The sequence below is a fragment of the Pezoporus occidentalis genome, unplaced genomic scaffold (assembly GCF_034315485.1).
Source record: "Pezoporus occidentalis ecotype Australia unplaced genomic scaffold, CSIRO_AGI_Poc_V1 ctg348, whole genome shotgun sequence".
Classification (NCBI taxonomy): Eukaryota; Metazoa; Chordata; class Aves; order Psittaciformes; family Psittacidae; genus Pezoporus; species Pezoporus occidentalis.
In genome coordinates, this window is record NW_026915462.1 from 236,677 (window position 1) to 256,022 (window position 19,346).

The 19,346-nt window shown below is 46.6% G+C and overlaps 1 protein-coding gene across 2 annotated transcripts in view; it reads right to left on the reverse strand.

The window, feature by feature from the left end:
- MED12 (mediator complex subunit 12) overlaps nt 1-19,346 on the reverse strand; it is a 36,322-nt gene that overhangs the window by 3,376 nt on the left and 13,600 nt on the right. For both annotated transcript variants that reach the window (XM_062630114.1, XM_062630113.1), the window contains exons 16-41: nt 19,032-19,176; nt 17,988-18,106; nt 17,699-17,842; nt 16,776-16,939; nt 16,387-16,518; nt 14,496-14,723; nt 14,153-14,297; nt 13,737-13,857; nt 12,974-13,075; nt 12,176-12,289; nt 11,754-11,917; nt 8,744-8,923; nt 8,491-8,562; nt 8,033-8,193; nt 7,776-7,937; nt 7,579-7,690; nt 7,246-7,335; nt 6,709-6,818; nt 6,141-6,276; nt 5,706-5,867; nt 4,794-5,171; nt 4,316-4,466; nt 3,907-4,112; nt 3,368-3,448; nt 2,928-3,145; nt 2,185-2,347 (exon numbers count right to left, since the gene is read on the reverse strand). In XM_062630114.1, the coding sequence (XP_062486098.1) occupies nt 2,185-2,347; nt 2,928-3,145; nt 3,368-3,448; nt 3,907-4,112; nt 4,316-4,466; nt 4,794-5,171; nt 5,706-5,867; nt 6,141-6,276; nt 6,709-6,818; nt 7,246-7,335; nt 7,579-7,690; nt 7,776-7,937; nt 8,033-8,193; nt 8,491-8,562; nt 8,744-8,923; nt 11,754-11,917; nt 12,176-12,289; nt 12,974-13,075; nt 13,737-13,857; nt 14,153-14,297; nt 14,496-14,723; nt 16,387-16,518; nt 16,776-16,939; nt 17,699-17,842; nt 17,988-18,106; nt 19,032-19,176 (3,960 nt within the window). The remainder of the gene's footprint in view (nt 1-2,184; nt 2,348-2,927; nt 3,146-3,367; nt 3,449-3,906; nt 4,113-4,315; nt 4,467-4,793; nt 5,172-5,705; nt 5,868-6,140; nt 6,277-6,708; nt 6,819-7,245; nt 7,336-7,578; nt 7,691-7,775; nt 7,938-8,032; nt 8,194-8,490; nt 8,563-8,743; nt 8,924-11,753; nt 11,918-12,175; nt 12,290-12,973; nt 13,076-13,736; nt 13,858-14,152; nt 14,298-14,495; nt 14,724-16,386; nt 16,519-16,775; nt 16,940-17,698; nt 17,843-17,987; nt 18,107-19,031; nt 19,177-19,346) is intronic.

Here is a 19,346-nt window from a genome sequence, read left to right on the forward strand (position 1 = left end):
CTGACTCTCCTGTGTTATGACTGAAGACCGTTTCTTGTCCTCCAGCCAAGGCACAATAAGGGGGGGGGGTTGGCTTTTTTTTGAAGACAAGAACTTTGGAGATTTTCCTCTCCTCTTGTCCCTCCCCTCCAGCTCAGTGCCCAGCTATTTCAGCCTTTCCACCTCAGTTACATTCCCCAACTCCTCGATTTATCTTGCTGCCACCCTTCTCTCCCCCTCACACCAGCCAGTGCTGCACTTCAGTATAAGGATGCAAATAAAACTGAATGCAGTGTTTCAACCTAGATGTTGACAGAACTAGTTATGGTGAGAAGAATATTCAGCATGTTGGACTTGGAGTCAGAATATACCTCCTATTCCTCAGCATTTTAAATTTCTCCTAATTTTCAGACATTTCTCCCACCTGCCAAATGTAGTTTTGAACTCTAGGTCAACAGAGAATTTCTAGCAGATCTAGAAAACCACTAATGATATCACAGAAAACCACCACGGGGATGCTAGGTACAGTCTCAACCACTGGCTCTAAAGGTTAAGGTTCAAATCTTGAACAGACTCAGAAAACAGACAAAAATACAATCAAGAGAAGGGACAGTATTTTATGAAGAGGTTAGAAAAACCTGGACCTATGGAAGCTGCAAGTGCTGCTTAGGAATACGTTGGGTAAACAGCAGAGAGAAAAAGGAGCCAGTAAACAGTAGGACAGAGCAGACAATAATAGCTGGATACAAGAAGCAGTCACAAATGCATTGAGGCTTGGATCAAGGATTAAAAGGCAAAAGGGAATGAGTTTGTAGAAGAGCCTCTGAATTTTCATCTTAAACCAGCTTGGCCACTTAGGTTCTTGAAATGGATGCTATGACTTGGGTTCACAAGAAAGCACATGGCTGGCTAAATGAGCCAGGATACCTCTCCTGACTTCACATCCTACCTTCTTGCAACAGATGACTACCAACCCATGCAAGACAAACCAAAAGGCCATCTGTCCTTTCTACAAGCTACTGCACCATGACAGTCAACCCAAGCACCGGGAGTCTGCTCTGCATCTGGTATGCCTCTGATAACACAGCAGGAGACCCAGTAACAGGGGAGATTTTGTGCACTCCACATGTTTTTTAAGCATCCAAGCGATGTCAGATAAAAGCTGAAGGTTTACATGAAGTTCCTGATCTAGGAAGTGTGAGCAATTTGTCTGGGACGTTTTTTTCCTAACTATGACTGATGGAGAATGCTTAAAGAAACCAAGTGAATAGTCAGTGGTGCTACTCATCAAAAGCACTAAAAGCTGCTGACCACCCTATGGTCAGTCTCTTGCTCAGTGCAAGGCAGCAATTCTCAAATACTGTGCTCTCTGCAGGAACCACTGTCTCACCCAGGTCCCTCTCAGAACACAAAGCCTTAGCACTCTGTGCCATGTAAAGTCTCCCCATATTCTACAGGTTTGCTAAACCTTGCAACTCACCAACTAACCAAACTGTTCCTGTGTTTCTGTCAGTTCATTACACTTCTGTAACTCCAAGAAATGTATTCATAGTTGTACATCATGTAAGCATGTAATGTTTGTAAGACCATAATGCAAATCCATGGAATACTCATGTCTGTTGACACATGCCTCTGAACTTCTTCAAATCTAAAGTTGGGTCTAAAAAGCTCACTTTAGACCAGTTTTTCACCATCCACTGTTAGATGTGCAGTACAAGGACTGATTCACATCAGATTTCCTGCCACTGAATACTGCAACCAGTGTTTAATCTTGTGAAAACGCAGCTGTAGCTCTAAAAATGATCTTGTAAGGAACAACTCTATGTCTTGTGTGGGCAGGGGGATTTTCACTTTGTTTCTAGCTCTTGCAACATTAACAGCTAGCTTTCTGTGCAATCTTACTGGCTCAGCTGGAAGAGGCGGCGGCAGGCCACAGTGGACTAAGCAGACCTTTACTGCTACTAACTTCCCTTTGGCTCATGCTGGGTGATTGGCAAAAGGCAGTGCAGCATGTGTCGCCATCCCAAATGGCCAGTTCTAAGGAAGGAAGAACCAACTAGCAAATTGTTACAGACAGGCCTGAACAGAGCTGACACCGTTCCTGACTCAGAGGGGCAGAGCAGAGTGTCGCTGATACAGAGGTAAGCAGCTCTGAGCAAGCCTCCTCCAGGTCCAGCAGCCTTTCTCTTGTCAGCAACCACTCACCCTCAGCATCTGCTGCTGCTGTTGCTGCTGCTGTCTTAGGTACTGCTGCTGCTGCTGGTCAGGCAGGATCTGGCTGGGTCGAATTCCTGAAGGGACTCCTTGGGGACCCAAATGGTTCATCCCACTCATCATGGGGGCCTGCTGTATTGACTGGTGAGGAAACCTGCAAGAGAAAAGGACAAGCTCATGGAGTAAAACACTGATGGGTGGACAGCTTCTTTAATCCAAACCCACCTTCTGCCATCAATAAGACAGCCCAAACAGCCCCTTTTGCAACCCATGCTGCCACTCTGCAGAAAGGTGAGGGACACCAGGGCCTCTCAAGGGTTTCAACCAACCTGTTTTTTTAGAAGCCCTAAGTAACAGCCCTTGGCCCCCTTTTCTGCAGGTTTCCATGCTGGATTTATGCCTGCTCAGGAGCAGTGTAAATCCCATATCCAGCCCTTTGATGGTGATCTGCTGGTTATTAAAACCAAAATTATAACTTTCTCAGGTAATCTTTCTCATACTTCCCAATACCACTTTCTCTGGCTGCTAACACTGTCTCCTGCCTGCAACTAGCATCTCCAAATTTCACCCTCTCTATTTCTTTCCAGGACTGAAAGCTAGAGAAAGATGTCCCCCTGAGCGCGCAAAGGACTCAGACGCTGTGAACTAAGCATAGAGAACAGGCTCTTCATGAATTGCTGTTAGGGCTGTCTGAGGAAATACAGCTCACTAACATCCATTAGGGTGGGAGGTACCTCTGTGTATTGCCCAAGGTGTGCCCATAGCCAGGAGCTTGCTGGTGTACGTAGCCACTTGGTCTCTGCTGCATCTGTCTAACAGGATCCACCAGGGCAGGATTAGAGCTGGGGTGGGAATTCTGGTAGGGCTGGCCAGAGTAGGTAGGAGGTACCATTGTGCCTGACTGAGAGGGATGCTGCTGAAGGCCTATGTGGGAGACGTAAGATGTGTAACCCTGAAATGAAACAAAAAAAGCCTTTTTCAGTCATGGGGTCAAAGGTACAAAAGAGATCTGGGACAAGAGGACATCAGCCTCTTGCAAATACTATCACAAGGCTGCCCATCTCTGGGATTCAGATTCACGATGCTCAATAAATGAGAATTTAGCAGCAGAAATGAAGATGCTGCCCTGTGCTGGAGTCAGATGCCAGTCTTACCTGTGGTCACTGCCACTTACCTGGGAGGGCTGCAGTGCTCCATAGGATGGGGTTGGAGCCATCTGGCGCACAGGCTGCTGTCCCATTATGCCTTGGCCCTGCTGGAAGGCCACAGAGAAACACTTTTTTCAACATCTCCAAAGGGCAGGACATTGCTGCTGTCTTTTGGGCAGCTCCCACCAACGTATGCTAAACGTATGCGGCTGCTGCACAGCATGCAGATGCCAGTGACTTCTGCCTCATCCCAGCCCGGGACAAACAGGCCACTAACATCCCTATCCCTCCATAGCCAGGATGCGGTGTGCCCCTCTCACTGCCACAGATGCCCCCATGCACCACAGTGACAGCCTCCACCGTGTTAGTGACATGGGCCCACAAAGCAGGTGACACATACAGTGCTGCACCAGAAGAAAAGACAGAGGAGACACCAACTTTTCAGACAGAAACAGATAGGGTTTGAGAGCTCTGGCTAGAAGGGACAGCTACCCCAGCAAACCAAACAGCTTGGGCTTGCTGTACTGTGGGGTCTAGCAACAGTAAGAGCACAGCACTGACTTACCAACTTTGCTTGAAGCTGCTGTCTCAGTATCTGTCCCTGGGACACTGGAGGCTGCTGTCTGTACACTGCTGGCTTGTAAGAAGGGTCAATGCCCATCATGCTCCCCATCCCTGGAGGCAGTACACCACTATAGGGAGGACGACTCTGAACTAGTTTCCCCAGTGGCATGCGTACAGGTCTGTAGGATGTATCTAGGCGAGGGCCACCTGCAAGAGGAAGAGAAAAAGGCTGTCAAGTTCCATGCTATTGCTGATCCAGAATGACTGCTCATCATTAGACACATGACAGGAAAAGTGGGAGGGAGATGTAGGGGAAAGTGGAGGGACCTGCATAGGACCATCTCACAGAAATGGTTCTTACAAGAGGCTCCCAAAGAAATGCAATACACTCCTGTCTCCTGTGCACCTACCTGCTGGAAGAGGCTGATTCTGGGCATAGAGACCCACTGGTGATTGCCCATATGCCAGCCTTGACATAGTGCTTCCTGACTGGTGATGCAAGAGATCTGTAGGCATACCAACTCCATATGAAACCCCTCGGCTAGGGCCCAAAACAAAATCCTGCAAAGACAATGAACGAGTAAAAGATCAATGTCCACTGGGAATTCACAGATGGATGAAGAGTATGAAAGGGTTGCAAAGTCCACAGGAGGAAGCCCAGGACGCTATCTGAACTGGGCAGCCTTCTTCCCTCCCACCAGGTATTAAGGAAATGTCTCCTCTGCTGCAGGCTAGAGAGTGGGACAGAGCTCCAGCACTCCCAGCTGAGAGGAAACACACCCCATCTTCACCATTACACCACACTCAGACTTCTCAGGAAGAGAGCTCTGTGGGAGTGCTCTGTGACCAGGAGATGGGGAGGCCCATAGCTGTTGGGCAGTCAATTACCTCGGTTTTGCTGGCAGATTGGTTGCGTTTCTTGGTTTTGCTCTGTTTCTTCTTGCGTTCTTCAGTAGAGGTGGCAGGATTGGAGCTTGTTTTATCAGCCTTGGCTGGTTCCGCTGCTTTCTTCTCCGGCTCTAAAGCCACAGGTGTAGGAGGCTCTTCCTCTTCAGGGGGCAGTGGCAACGGCTCCAGGTAGTAACTGCGGGGCTTGGGTTTCAAGTGCGTGTGGTACAGAAGAAGCCTCTGCTGCTCCTCAAACCTAGACACCTTGCGATCCACCCGGACTGTCCCAAACCACCCCCAGGAGAGGGGGGCCGAGTGCTTTAAGCCCTCAAACAGATCCCAAGGGGAAATCTTCTGCTTTGTAGAGACTTGCAAACCCTTTAAAGCAAAAGAGACAAGAACCTCCAAGTCCCTGTTGTTTTTCCTATGAGGGTACAGGAAACTCAATGCTTTCTTCAGGCTCTACTCCATGTGCCTGAGTAAACAACCTGAGCCCTTATTAATGGTCCCTGCTCTTCCACATGCAGTCATTTCTAAAGACTTTCATCAACAACTGCAAGTCTTCTTCATCCCACCTCTGCCAGTCTTCTGCACACTGGTACTGCCCAGTAACTTACATGACAGATTACAGGTTTCTCCTTATGCTTTATATAGCCGTTAAGTATAAAACCAAAGTTTAAATAGCTTCTCAAGGCCATAGCAGCATTTACCACTGAGCTTTAACACCCAGCTTTGCCCTTTTTGGACATGGTCATGTGCCAACTTGTCTGTGTACAGATAGCCACTTCAAGCTCAACAGGCAACAAGGCGCTACATACAGAGGCCTCTCAAGCTTTGTAGACTCAAGGCATCAGAGGACAAGGTGACAGCTGCACTCGAGAGCTATGATGCAGACAAAAAGGCTTCACTAACCTCCTTCTTGAAGATGGAGTCAAATCCAGCTATTTTATTGCCTTTAGTATCAATGAGGGATCCCTGAGGTTCACAGGTGATGACATCTCGGGTCTGCTTGGGAAGTGGCAGTAGCTGTCGCACCTTCTCCAGGCTGTCAGATTGCCGGTCCCCCAGCTCTTTCTGCACAAGTGGAATAGAGAAGACTTGAATAATTGCTTAGGAAAAGTCATCCAAAGCCCATCTGTGCCGCTTGTTTGGTGTCAACTTCCAACCCTGCAGTACCTCGCACCTTTTCACCCTTCAGCCCTACAGAGCCATTGGGGTCACCCTCACTGCTTCATCTAAACAGCAGCAACAGGACAAGTACCATTTGTGAGACCCAGGTAAATCCGCATAGCTTGTCAAGCACTACACATCACACACTGCTTCCCATACAGGGTTGGTGTCCCTCACCCTGAGTTTCTTGACAAGATTCATGTATGCCCGCTTGTTCTCCTCCATGCTGCCCTGAGAAATGCTAGACATATCAGCAGCCAGGGTGCCGTTGATGAGGACACTCAGCATGTCCAACACAGTGGTGAAGAGTTCACTGTTGGTGAGAGCAGAAAGGTCAGAGCCACCAAGAAGCAGATATAAAGCTTCTATCATCATAGTAACACCAAACATTACTAGATTGCCAAGAGTCAGAAGTGCCAAGCACTCTTCTGACTAACCTGCCACACTAATCCTCCTTTTGCTTATTCACCACAGGGTGTTCACCCTTGCGTCAAGTGCAGTATCACAGATTAAGACTGGTCTCCTGTCTATCCATTCAGCTTCTCCAAAAAACAGCTCTCCCCTGCTTACCTCTGTGCAACTGGAAATCCAAATTTGCCTGCTATTACTCTGAAATCTCTTTTGGCTGTCACAGTGCTTCTGACAAATAATCTACAGAGACAGCTAGCTCACATAAGAAAAGGGGCCATGCTAACAACTGCCTCGCTTGAGAAGTGTATGGATCAGAAGTCAGACAGAAAGTTACTTGTTTGACTGCATGTCCACGGTGCCACTGCTGATGATGTCCAAGAGAAGCACAGCCCATTCAGTTGTCTGCTGTGTACTGCGTTGAACTGTGTCAAACATTCCTCCCACCTGGCAGAGAAAAGTAATTTAGTCACAAGGAGACCATGAAGAAATACTACAATTTAGAAGTGCGGAAGGATCTTAAACCAGAGCAACTCCTGTACTACAACAATTCCTCCTGAGAGCTGAACCAGACTGAAGTCAGCAGGACAAACCTCAGATGCAAGCAGTAGTGCTATGGAATGCAAAAGCATTGAAATGGGAAGGCACATCAAAACAGAGGCCAAGGCTGTGGATTTCATCCTGGCAAAACACAGCAAAAGAGTTTTTCCATGCACCCAATCCCACTCAGAGCTCAAGACCCAGAAGCAGCACAAGTGCCTCTCCTGCTTCCTTGCCTGAGAACATATATAGCCCCCTCCAGCATGTGCCTGCTCCAGAGAAATGACAGAAGCAGGCAACTCTTCATCCCATATGGTTTGGTGCAACTGCTCACCAAATTCAGCCGTAGCTTGAGGGCCTCGTGCATCAGCTGCTTGGCTTTGCAGTCATCTTGGTACTGATCTTCCCGCCAATTCGTTACTATCTATGAAATGTACAAGAGAGGACAGGGCTCACAAACTGCATGCTCGAGCTTATAAAGAGCTGTTTGTGCTGCCCACTGTTCAGTGACAGAGGTGGTCAGCTCAAGCACCCCATACCAACCAGGCTAAGATCTTTGCAGCGTTGAGCATGTAATCAGACAGACAACATCCCTGAGGATGTGCCCAATAGCCTTGCTGGAGGAGCAAGCCCTTAAGGGATGCAAGGGGAGAACCAAGACACCTACCTGCTGAACCTGGCTGTATAGAGAGGTGAGGAGGCCTTCACGCTGCTCATCTTGTCCTTTCAAGCATGTTAGCACCAGTGACAGAAATGGCTGCTGGCTTAGGAGGGACATGCTGCAGAGAGAACAGAGCTGCAGCTGTGCTGCCAGGCTGGAGGATCAGCACAGCAAGCATTGTCTGCCCCTTCCCCAGGACTCACCTCTTCTGCTTCTGGCGGTCCCGCTCTTTGCGGGATGATGACCCCAGATGTTGTCCTTTCTCCAGTTCTTCTCCAGCAGCTTTCAGCACGTGGCCCTGCACTGATGTTGGAAGCTTGGCAATCAGGGGGGCCACCAGCCACACACCTGATCTCTCCAGGGAGCTGTGACAACATAGGAGAGAAAACCAGTTTGCCATCCAACATACGATTCAGACTTCTCTATATACAAGGCAACTGCATACTGGGACTACACCTACCTGAGGATGGGTTTGGATTTGTTACTGGCAGGCGTAGCACTTGCTGAGCTACTGATATTGTTGACTCCATTGCCAGCACAGCTAGCAGAGCTGGTCTCTGCTGATTGCTGGAACACCTCAATGGTGGCTTTGGCTATATTTTCTAACAAGGAGTTCATCTCCTGGAGATAGGAAAGAAGAGATAGCAAAGTCCTGCTCTGAGAGCACCCACTGACAGCTTGCACAATTCAACTCAACTCAGTATAAAGCCAGTTTGCCAACTTCCCCATGTCTGCTGCTTTTCAGGTCTCAGACTCATTGCATCCTTCTCATGCTTTGCTTTTACAGGCCTGACACACTCTTAGTTTAGTTTCTCCCTATTTCCACTTCTGTCAGGCCACCTCCCCAGCACCTCATAAGTAGCCACTTCAACACTGGCAACACACATCCCTCTATGGTCCCTCTGAGCAGGAACTCACATTGTTTGTTGTCTGCTTGATCATGAGCTGCAGCTCCAGTGAGGACTGCCTCATGGTCCACTGGTCCAGATTCTGCAACACACACGTGCATACTTCATGAGTCCTTACCTCACATCAAGCTACCTCAACCCACACCTTCAGCTCCTGTGATAATGAATGTCAGACCCCTCAGACGGCTGCGTTTTGGACAACCCCACTCTAATGCTACATCAGGCAGTTACTAGGACACTCAGATACTGCCAGGAGCCTGTACCTGCAAGATGCGTTTAATCCTCTGGCGCTGAGGATTTTCTCCTTCCTCATTGTCCAGCAGACGGTGTGGGTAACAAATCAGCTGCATCAGCCTCTGGGCCTGTGTGCTGCTCAGGACAGGATCCTGCAAGTCATTGCTGTCTTCACAGAGGGACTTCAGACATCGCTCACCTACCCACTCCTGCAAGACGAAGACGGAGTCAGCACAGACAAACTGATGTCTGACTCCAAACTGGCGCCTCTGCTTTCAATTTCAGAGAGATGCAGGGAACATAAACTCATAAAAACCTTATTAGTGTGCAGTTATGCCTGATAATCATTTCTCTTCATTAACTGTACTATCCTTATTCAGCAGGCATCAGGCACAGCACAGCAATCACAACAGAGGAAACATCGACTTTGACAAGTCAGCAGTAGTGAAACACAGTAGCTGCTCTTTCTTTTGGTAAAATATTGGTGTGATTTAACAGTACAGATTCCCTGCCATGCCCAGGCTCCATCGACACTGCTGCTTGAGCTCAAAAGATCAGAGCTGATTGCTTTTAATTATTTGGTCTATTTCCTGCACAACAAAGCCCTGGAGCTGTCCTATGTTAAGAAATTCAGGGCTGCAGCTAACACTATACTAGGACGTATCTTACAGAAAACTACACCCCTTAATTCACAAATTGTGATGGAAAAAATACTCCATCCTTAGTAAAAAAAACAGTGACTTTACTTCTCAAAGCCTGGATGGGGAAACAACAGACTGGACCCAAGTTGCTTACAGTCACAAATCATGAGAAGGTAGACAGAAAACTGTCAGCCTCTCAAATCCAGTTGGTACTCCCTAAATGTACAATAAAGGCAGCAGTTTCCAAACCAAACACGGGGTAGGTGTTTCTTCACACAATTTACAGTTAACTGCAGCACTTGTTACTGCAGGATTTTTTCACATTGAAAATCAATTAAGCAAATTCATGAAATTTAAATCTACACAGGACTGCTACACAAGCACTTCTGCAGCTGCAGAGCAAGCCTGATCAGAGAATTCTTCCACTGAGAAGTGACAACTACAGGAGAAAGGATGAGGACCCAGTTCATGAAGCACAGGTGCTGGTGCTAAGCCTAGAAAGTTGGGAACAGCCCCTCTCAGCAGCAGCCAGCATGCTAAGCACTAAGTAGAGCACAAAGACTGAAAAGGCTAAATCTCTGGTTTCAGATCTTTGTGAATCCACAGCCCAGAACTTCAGCTTCATCCCAGATGAAGTCTCCACTTTGCAGTACACATGACCTATTGCATATCCAATGCCTACTGTATTTCTTCCTTTAGTGTTGCTACACCATAACCCCTTGAAACTTCTCTTCCTCACCTACATAATATGCATATCCTTGGGAAGACCTTTTATGTCACTTGTTCAGCTTCCTGCAAGGATTCAGACTTCATCTCTAATCCACTTTATTGGCATAATCAACTACCATCTTCAACACTGAGGGATCTCTAGGCTCTCTCTGCAGTATTTCTTTACAAAACAGGCACCTCTGTAAGTTTTATAGTACTGAAAAGGCCGCTCATCCGTCTCTTCCCAGGAGAGCACTATGAACACAGTCTCCGAGCACTATGGACAACCCCACCATTCCAATTGCCAGATTCGAGTTAGCACCTTTGACTCAAGCCTCCCTCTTGGTTCCCGTGGTGGTTTATCACAGCTCTATGAAACTAACCTTTTCAAAAGGCCAGTCACAATTATGCTTCTTCTTTTAAACAGGGCTAAGGGCAGAGCAGCAACTGAGTCATAATCATTTGCACCTAAGAAACCTTTTCTGCACCCCCTCATGATGAAGTCTATTCCAAAATATACACCTGAATATGTGATACAGCATTTTCTGAGCTTCAGAAATCACAAGCCATGGTTTAAATCATGCTAGACATTCCAGAATTGATAGTGTGAGTCCTGCAGCATCCACTGGTCACACTGGAGGTGGTAATATTAAATGCATCATTTTACCAGCCCTTTCCAGCTGTAGGAACCCTGCAGCTCTGGCATGATTTGGTGGTACTTGCTGCTGCATATTGTAATGCTCACTTCTACATAACCAGTCCCGCCAACAGTTGGTATGAATAATGATACCTGATACTGCTCTTCCCTCGTGTACAAACACACTCTCTTTCTACCTACTATGAGTCCTTCCTGCAAGACTGGGACCAGCAAGTATCTATCACTGCCAACGCTGAAAGCCGCTTTTCAGTAACACCAAGTATGTTGAATTTATGCCCATAAATAGGTGGCTCCAAATCTTCTTTGGTGGGCTGGGACACTGCTATATAGCTAGCCAATTAATGAACAACACCGTCACAAAGCACAAGGACAACACAGCACTAATGTGTTGTGTTTAGACATTAGTAATACAGAATATAGGTTTTAAATTGTAACTCTGCATCTTTCCTGTTGACAAAATAAATTTGCAACCAAGGACAACCTGCAACACCCATTTTCATACAGCCGCTCCATTCTGCAACCAAGTACCTTATTAGCCAGGTTTCAGTTCCTCAAATGTCAGTTTTCCACAGAGGAACAGAAACACTGATACTGTCAGATTAGGCTAAGCAAAAGATTTTTGTTGTTGTTCCTTTAATTAACTAAACAGGGCACTGCAAAGTCCAGGGATACATTAACAGTCTAGCTGCAAGCAACACTTCAGCTGCATTCTGAAAGGCACCATTTATGATTTCAACAAACTGTCTTATCTTCTTTGACTCCAGCAGACATCTCAGCAAACCACTCCCAGCATTCCCCTTGTACATGAGCCCTGTGCTGTTGCCAAAGCAAAGGGGATGTGCAGTCCTTGCATACTGCAACACCCAATTCTGGACAACTGCTTGTCCCTCTGTTTTTTGCTAATAGTGAGCAATCCTTTGCACCATCACGTGGCAGAAGCTTCTCCACATAAATACCTGCCAAATCCAATCATATGGGATGTATCTCACTGCAGAAGGGGAAAGGACAAATCTAGAGATGGGACAGACTCACCTGTTGACATATACTCCTTAGTACATACTTGGCATAAATATCCAAGCTAGCTGTTTCTACAGTTACTACCCGACCACCGGCCTTCCTGGCACCCAGTTCATCATCCATGAGATCATCAACACCTCCAAGGTGGGAAAAGCCAGAGCCTTTCAGTTCTGCATCTCCTGCAAGAAAAGCACAAGTGTCACTTAACCACCAATGCTAAACCCAGACTGACCCACAAGGTATCTTGAGCTTTTAAAAACTGTCTCTGCAGCTAACTGATATGAAGCACATTTACAGCTCAACCAAAGGGCTTCAGACAAGCCACATATCCACCAAAACAGATCTCCTCTGGCCTATACAGCCAAATGCATGAAATACAGTGCCTTTCTCCCACCCCCTAAAAAACCTGAGAGGTTCCGGCTAACACAGGTACACACCCAGAACAAAGACAGCCTTCAGCACTGCAAAGACCGCTCCATCCACAATCCGGTTCTGGGAAGCTGCCAGTAAGTGACGGTCACAGGAAGAGCGAATTCCCACCGTGGGTTTGTCTGCAAAGAGGACAATGAGGAAGGGCAATACCCAGCAAGAGAGTAATCCAGAGCTGCCTGAATTATATGCTAGCCAATACCTCAGAATCCAGCTCAGAGGCAAGTCCTTTTCCAAACTTTAACATGGGGTCCATTGAACTAAGTTTCATGAAGCATAGTGCCAATCATGAAACTAAACCATGATAGCCAAATGGGGAGCAGTGCCTGTGGCACAAATTCAAGTTCAAACACTACCCTAACTGGATTACAGGCTGGGTTTTGAGATCTGAGCTATCAGGATACTGACGAGGAGCCAAAACCAGAGCTTCCTGGACTGTTTCCAGACAAAAAGGGAGCGCTGTAAAATAGCAGCTTCTGGCACCAAGTTAAGAAGCTATACAAAGCTCAAGACAAAAAAGAAGTGATCACTACTCTAATGGTTTAGTGACAGCAAGGCCACCTCTACTGGCTGGTTTCCTGCCTCCAAGACCTCCTCTTCCCCAACATGCCTGGATACCATGGAATGACATAAATGGAAGGATATTCTTCTTTGTTCTCTGCAGAAAGTAGTTTATCAGGCTTTGCCTGCTTTATTGAAAGCAAGCAGGTTATGATCTCTAATCATAGGACCAGTATTTCTTTTCTTGGGGTGCAAGAGCCTCAGTACTTTCACAATAAAGAAAGGTTCTACTTCCATTCACTTACTGCCATCCTGCTGGCATGGGTTCAGCTGTGGAGTCTTAAACAGATGGAGTAAGATCCGGCAGGTGAGGCGTGCTCCTGGTTCCGAGTCTTGTTCACTGCAGGCTATGTAAAGAGAACAGTCCACTGAGATTTCTTAAGCACTGGAACACTGACTCTCAATCCAAAAGCTATTCACAGTGCACTGCCCTGAAGCAGACAGTTGCATTTACAAATATGGAGCATGTGCAGCAATTAACATGCAAGTGAGCAAATCAATCAGTATTATCCCAAATGACATGCACTGCATTCTGCTTGCTCCATCTTCCCAACTTCACCCTGTCAGAGTCTGAGTATTGCAAACCCCTGGGCAAAGCTAGGAAGGCAGAGTAAAGGCAGAGTAACTCAGGTGCTGTAGGCCCAGCTGGTCAGCTGGCTGCTCTACCCAAAATGCTAAACTGAACCACATCAGCAGTGGGAGGATTACTACTGGAGTTCACAGCCGAGTACGCTGGTCAGAGAGTGTGGCTGATCACACCTCTCTGTGCTTATTTCAGCTTGCACAAAAAACTCCAGAGAACAAGACACTGAAAAACCTCAGCACAACCAGTTTTTGATAGAAACCAAAAGGCCAGAAACTCTCTAAAGCAAAAAGCACAATTCTTAAGTACCATCCTACAAAAGAAATATTGGAGTCATGTTTCACAACTATGGAGATCACAACGTACCCTTCAAGCACAGGCCAGAACTGAGACTAAAGACCAGTTTTCTGCAGGGATGCACTTACCAGCATTGAGGAGTGAGGGGATAGCAGCACAACGAATCAGGTCCTCCAGCAGTAAGCACTGCCGGGCAATGAGAATGGCAACAAAGGTGGCCAAGGAATCATGGAAAGATAAGTCACTGACCTGGAAGAGAGGATACCAGCGAGTGATCACAACAACTTCTACCTCATTCCCTCTGTCAGCAATTCCTCAGCCTGCCTAGGAGCTGGGGGGCAGAAGGACCCATAACCCCAGGTCAATGTCCATGAGCAGCCCAGGCTGCAAAAGGTATAACACCAAAAGGTAGCCCTGGTTTTCAAAGCCTTTCCCCTGTCCTCAGAAGACAAAGTCTCCATCCCTTGTTCATTTCTGCCTTCTCCCACGGGATCCCTCCACTTCTGCTTCAATTCCTTTTCCCCTTTTGAATGTTTGCACTTGCATCAACATTGCAGAGGAGATCATTGAAGCCACAGGTCCCATTATTGGAGGAACAGCACAAAGCTTTGAGCACACCCAGCCACTCAGCGCTTAGAGACTTGCAGTAGCCAGTTAGCTCAGCACACAGGATAGCAATGTCGTTCACCCTGGTAAACAAACAATGAAAAACAGAGGGTCAACTTTGCTGCTCATGCATGCCATCAGGTCAGTGATTCTCTAAGGGACCCCAGCCTTTGCTCCTTCTTCCTCACACCCCAAGATAGCCAAGGAATGGCTACTGGCTTTCTTATCCTCACCTACAGATTTTACTATCTCAATAGAACCGTGCAAGTTCTGCCTCTCACCTGTCTGGGTCGTGATGTCCCACACACACGTGCATAAGTGCATTACAGACAAAACTGTAGCGGTTAGCTGGGTTTTCATTGAGGCTCTTGCCCAGGTTGGTGTATGTAAAGTTATGAGCAGATGGATTTTCAATAGTGTCAATCATGAACTCTGGCTCCCATAGCATGTTGGAGTCAGATGGCTCAACATTGCAGTAGATTGTGTTCTTCACCTTGGAGCAGAAGTCACTAAACAGGACAGGAAAGATTAGGAATACAAAAACATAAGCTTCTATTGAACTCTGATAAGTAAAGCAACCCTGTGAAAGACAAGTCCTCCCTGGGCAAGAACATGGGAAACTCAAGATCACTGTGTACCAACAAAGCCTCAGCCAGAAGAGTGAAGCGGGTCTTTTGTTGCAGAAGCACCTGGAAGTTACCTGTGGACTGGATGAACGTAGCATAGGAATGGCTATTACAGTTCAGACTGGGGAAACACCTAGCTCAGCCCCTGGTGTCAGAGCAGCTGATGCCCAAAGAGTTTAAGAGCAAGGCAGGCACATGGCAATACTGCTCCAGCTTCCTTCACCACCCTGCTGCAATCTAGGGCTCACAGATGCTCAGAATTAAAGATAATGCCCTCCTCAACAGATCTTCGTGAAAATTTGCCCACCTACTTTTAGAATCCCATAAATTTTTTACATTCACGACATGGAATGAGTTCCATGATAACTATGAGAACTATGAAGTTTATTCTTTTGTTCTGAACTTACCATTTGTTATTTTCCCTTCATTGCTTTTTGTGCTTATATTATAAAAAATGAACATCCAGTTTATTTTCCGTATCAACAGGAATTTACGAACTTCTATCATTCCCCTTGATCTCCTCTTATGCGGGGAAGAGATTCAGTTCCTCATAAGTAAGTCCTTCCAAACTTCTGGTCATATATCCATCCTCCTTTGGGCCTAACTTCATTTCAAGCTTTTTGGAGTCTATTGCCCCAAACCACAAGTCATGGTGTACCATGACTCGGTGATCTAATGATGCTCTCTGATCTGATCTCTGTTGCTTTCCAAACAGTACCTAATATTAAATTTGCATTTTTGACTGTTACTGAACACTCTGATACTCTCAATTCTGTATCGGTTAAAGCTCAGACAGTAGCATATATCCATACCTACAGAGTTTAGAAGGGGTCAAGGACAATCCTATGTGCAATTATTTTACGCTTAACTTCATCTGCCAGTTTATCACCTTGTCACCATCACTGTGCCCTACTACAACAACCTGCAGCCACCCTCTCTTGCTACATGCTGAATAACAGTTACATGAAAAGTTTTGATGTAGCCAATCATACAATTTCCAATAAGGAGAACAGCATAAGCACTAGCAAAGTCCTCAGGACTCCTCAGGAAGGGATCACCCTCAAACTATTAACTTCTTCCCATTCCTTTGCTTCATCTCTAACCTACTGGCTGCCTGCTAGAGGATATTCCTTTTCATCTGTGGCCATTTACTCTAAAGTCTTGCTGAACAACTTTTAGGAATTCAGTCAGACTAAGATGAGGTTTCTCCTTTCTGTATGCATGATGAACTCTTTCAAAGAACTCCAATGCATCTGCAGCCACAGCACACACTCACTTACTGCTCGGTCATCAGTTTGGTAGGAACTGACCTTTCTACTTCTATGCTTTAGGAGTGGGGTAAGAAAAGACCTGTGGAGGTACAGAGGACTACTGAAGGCAATGTACTAAAACATATTTGACAATACTGCCTGTGAAACAGCTGATACTTCAGCTCCCCATTGAGAGGATCTCAAGGATAACCCCATCAAACAAGAGTACAAGCAAAGCTTAATCCAAGGTTCTACACTGGTCAGCACCCACTGCATCCCACCTGGCTCATACTCACCTAAAGAGCTCCCCAAATTTACTTTTGAGGTGACTGCAGGAGGTATACAGGTCATAGAGATAGGCCAAGATACAGCGCTCTGCTGAGGAGCCATCTGAGCGGTTCATGCCATGTTTCACCACCCCGCACAGACTGCATAGAAACAAAAATAACTGCTGCAGGGACACAAGCAGAAAATCTGAAGGAGTAACCTCATTACACAGATATCTTCCTGACCTCACAGCAGCACTCAATGGGCAACATATCCTGCTCCCCACAAATTCCATGAGCTGAACTTCCAGACACAAAGATGCTGCCATTTAGGAAGGATACAGATATATCCCTGCCCCTTACAAGCCACCAGAAGATACACTGCTTCCTTCCACACAGTGAGGGGAAGATTCCCTTACCCTTCAAAGACTTGAGCCATCTGGTCCTGGTTCAATATAAGGCAGGAGTGGTAGTGTCGCAGCACAGCCACGATGCACAGGCACAAGCTGGTAGTGTAGCTGCCAACAAGGTCGGAGGATTTCAACAGCAGTTCTGCCTCCACCACGCTCAGTTCATTCAGCAACTGCACTCAATGACAGAAAAACCCTTCAACAGCCACAGGGGTAAGGTATGGTCAGAAATGGAGCAAGCACACCACACCAGCCTATAGGACCTGCCAGGAAAGGGACCGGCAGGCACTCTGTGTCTAGAGATGTACCCCAAAACAGTTGGCATGCCATACTTGAGCAATGTCTCACTCAGACAGTACCAAGGGCTGTCAGTGCGAGGGTATCAGGGAGCGATTGGGATATGGCCACAGATAGTAGCCGGAAGATTGTTTGGTACTTCTACGCTGAGTAAGTCTCTATCAAGATCCCTTTTTAAGGCTAACAGCCTTAATTCCATCAGCAACCATAGCAAGGCTTCGAGACACCTGGCACAGGCTGCAGAAACAGCGACAGGATTTTAGCAGGATCCAGAAGGCAGCCTGCGCTGCCATGTGCCAAGGATCCTGCCAGGGCAGCGAGGTGGGAGAGCTGCTGGAGGCAGACAGCTGCCTTCTCACTCAGCACTGGGCCTTGCTGCAGCCAGGGACAGAGATGCAATGCAAGTCCTTTGGAGACAACCCTGAAACCTCTGGAAGAATAATCCTCAGAAAACAACATGTAAGACTACCTGCCACAACCTATGCTTAACAGCTGTAGCCCAGGAGCACTGCAAGGACATGACACAGGTCAGAGGGTCACCAACAGGTCCAGAAGTCAATCTATTGCTGCACAGATCTGCTGTCTTTCAGGCTGATGAGCCCTGACCCAGAAAGCATTTAAGGACACTGGCTTACCTGGATGGCAAAGTCGATGAGACCACTGATATTGAGTGAATACTCCATCAAGTCAAATATGAACTGCACATGCTGTACCAGAGGCAGGTGGTATGACATTCCCAAGGCAAAGCTGGTTATCTGTTCCAAGACATTGCGAGATACCTGCAAGTGCAAGAAAACACACAGTCTCCCCGTGAAGAAGTCACTCAGCAGGCCCATCTCCCTTTCCCTCCAGGGAGCTGCTCTAAGTAACGTGAAGGAACACAGTCAGAGCCCAAGAAGGACAGCAGTCCTGTAAATTTCATACCTGAGATGTGACTTGGTGCTGATCAAAGTGAGAAAGGTGCTGGAACTTTGCAAAGATATCTTCAGCTGTTGGGAATGCTTCTGGCTTGCTCTTTTTCCTCTTCTGGCCTTCCTCTCCACCTACCAAAGTTGGGAGGACCAGAAAACAGTATTAGGTGACCTTTCTCATCAGAGGAGGACTAGACATCAGCCATTAGCACCTGTCAGTCCCTTAGCAAGATCAGCCCCTGCCATGCAGCATAGCCAAAAAGCCCGAGTCCCACACCTTAGGCTGATAAGGACTATCCTGAATTCAAAATAATAAACTGCTGAGGAAGGAACTCCTAACCTGAGAATGACAGGAAGGTTAATATCTAATGTATCCCAAGTGGCAGGTGATGGTACTCTTTGGAGGCAAAAATACTTTCTCTCCATTTAGACATTCACTAATTCCCTGAGGACAGATGTTCTGTATTGGAGAAGTTCAGCCTCCAAAGTTCTCTGTTAGAGCACCCCATCTCTTTGAAAGAATCATCTTTCTATCACATTTCAAGTTACCTTTCAAGAACCAGACCAAAAGACAAAAGAAAAAATTGTAGCCAGATTCTCAGCCAATGAAAGTCAGAGGCTTTCTATGGGTCCTGACACAGCTATCCAAATTTCCCATCCAGTGTATTTAGTATGTGCCCCAAGCATAATGGCATGCTACATTTAACTCTGCTGAATATGCATAGGCAAAGTCCTCTTTACTTCTTGTGCAAGCATCTAAATGGAAGACTAAAGAAAATCTGAAAAGGAGGAACCTTTGGCTAGGGTCTCACTCTGAACAGACATGACTTACTGCTCTGCTGAAGAAAAGTGGTTTAATAAACAGATATTGTCAGCAGGAAACCAATCATCTCACTTGCTGGTTAGTATGTCTGGGAACAGAGCACCATTCCAGACTCTCAGTGACTGACCGAGTTTACCAGGCACTGTAGATTATATAAAATCCTTTCACTGCAACCCAAAGGAGACAACTCAACTGGAAAGATGCTTCCACTTCAGAGGCTCAGACTCTACTAACCTGTCTCTGCAGTGCTCTTTCTATTTAAGACTTTTAGAATGTCTTTGGTTATTTTCTTGATCGTATGCCGAGCATCATCCCGTTGCTTTCCAACTCCAAAAAGAACTACCAGCCGTTGGTTACACTCGTGACTGCATGATTCCTCCTAGAGAACCAGAAAAGGCAACTGCATTAGCAACTACAAGCCTGAATGCTTTCATCTTGGTTTACATCTTCATCTCTCAAAGGAAGAAGAAAGCTTCATCTTGGAAGTTGTTCTGGGTATAAGCAAGGAGACATCTTAAGTAGCACACCTCCTGCGGCAGTGCAGGAAAG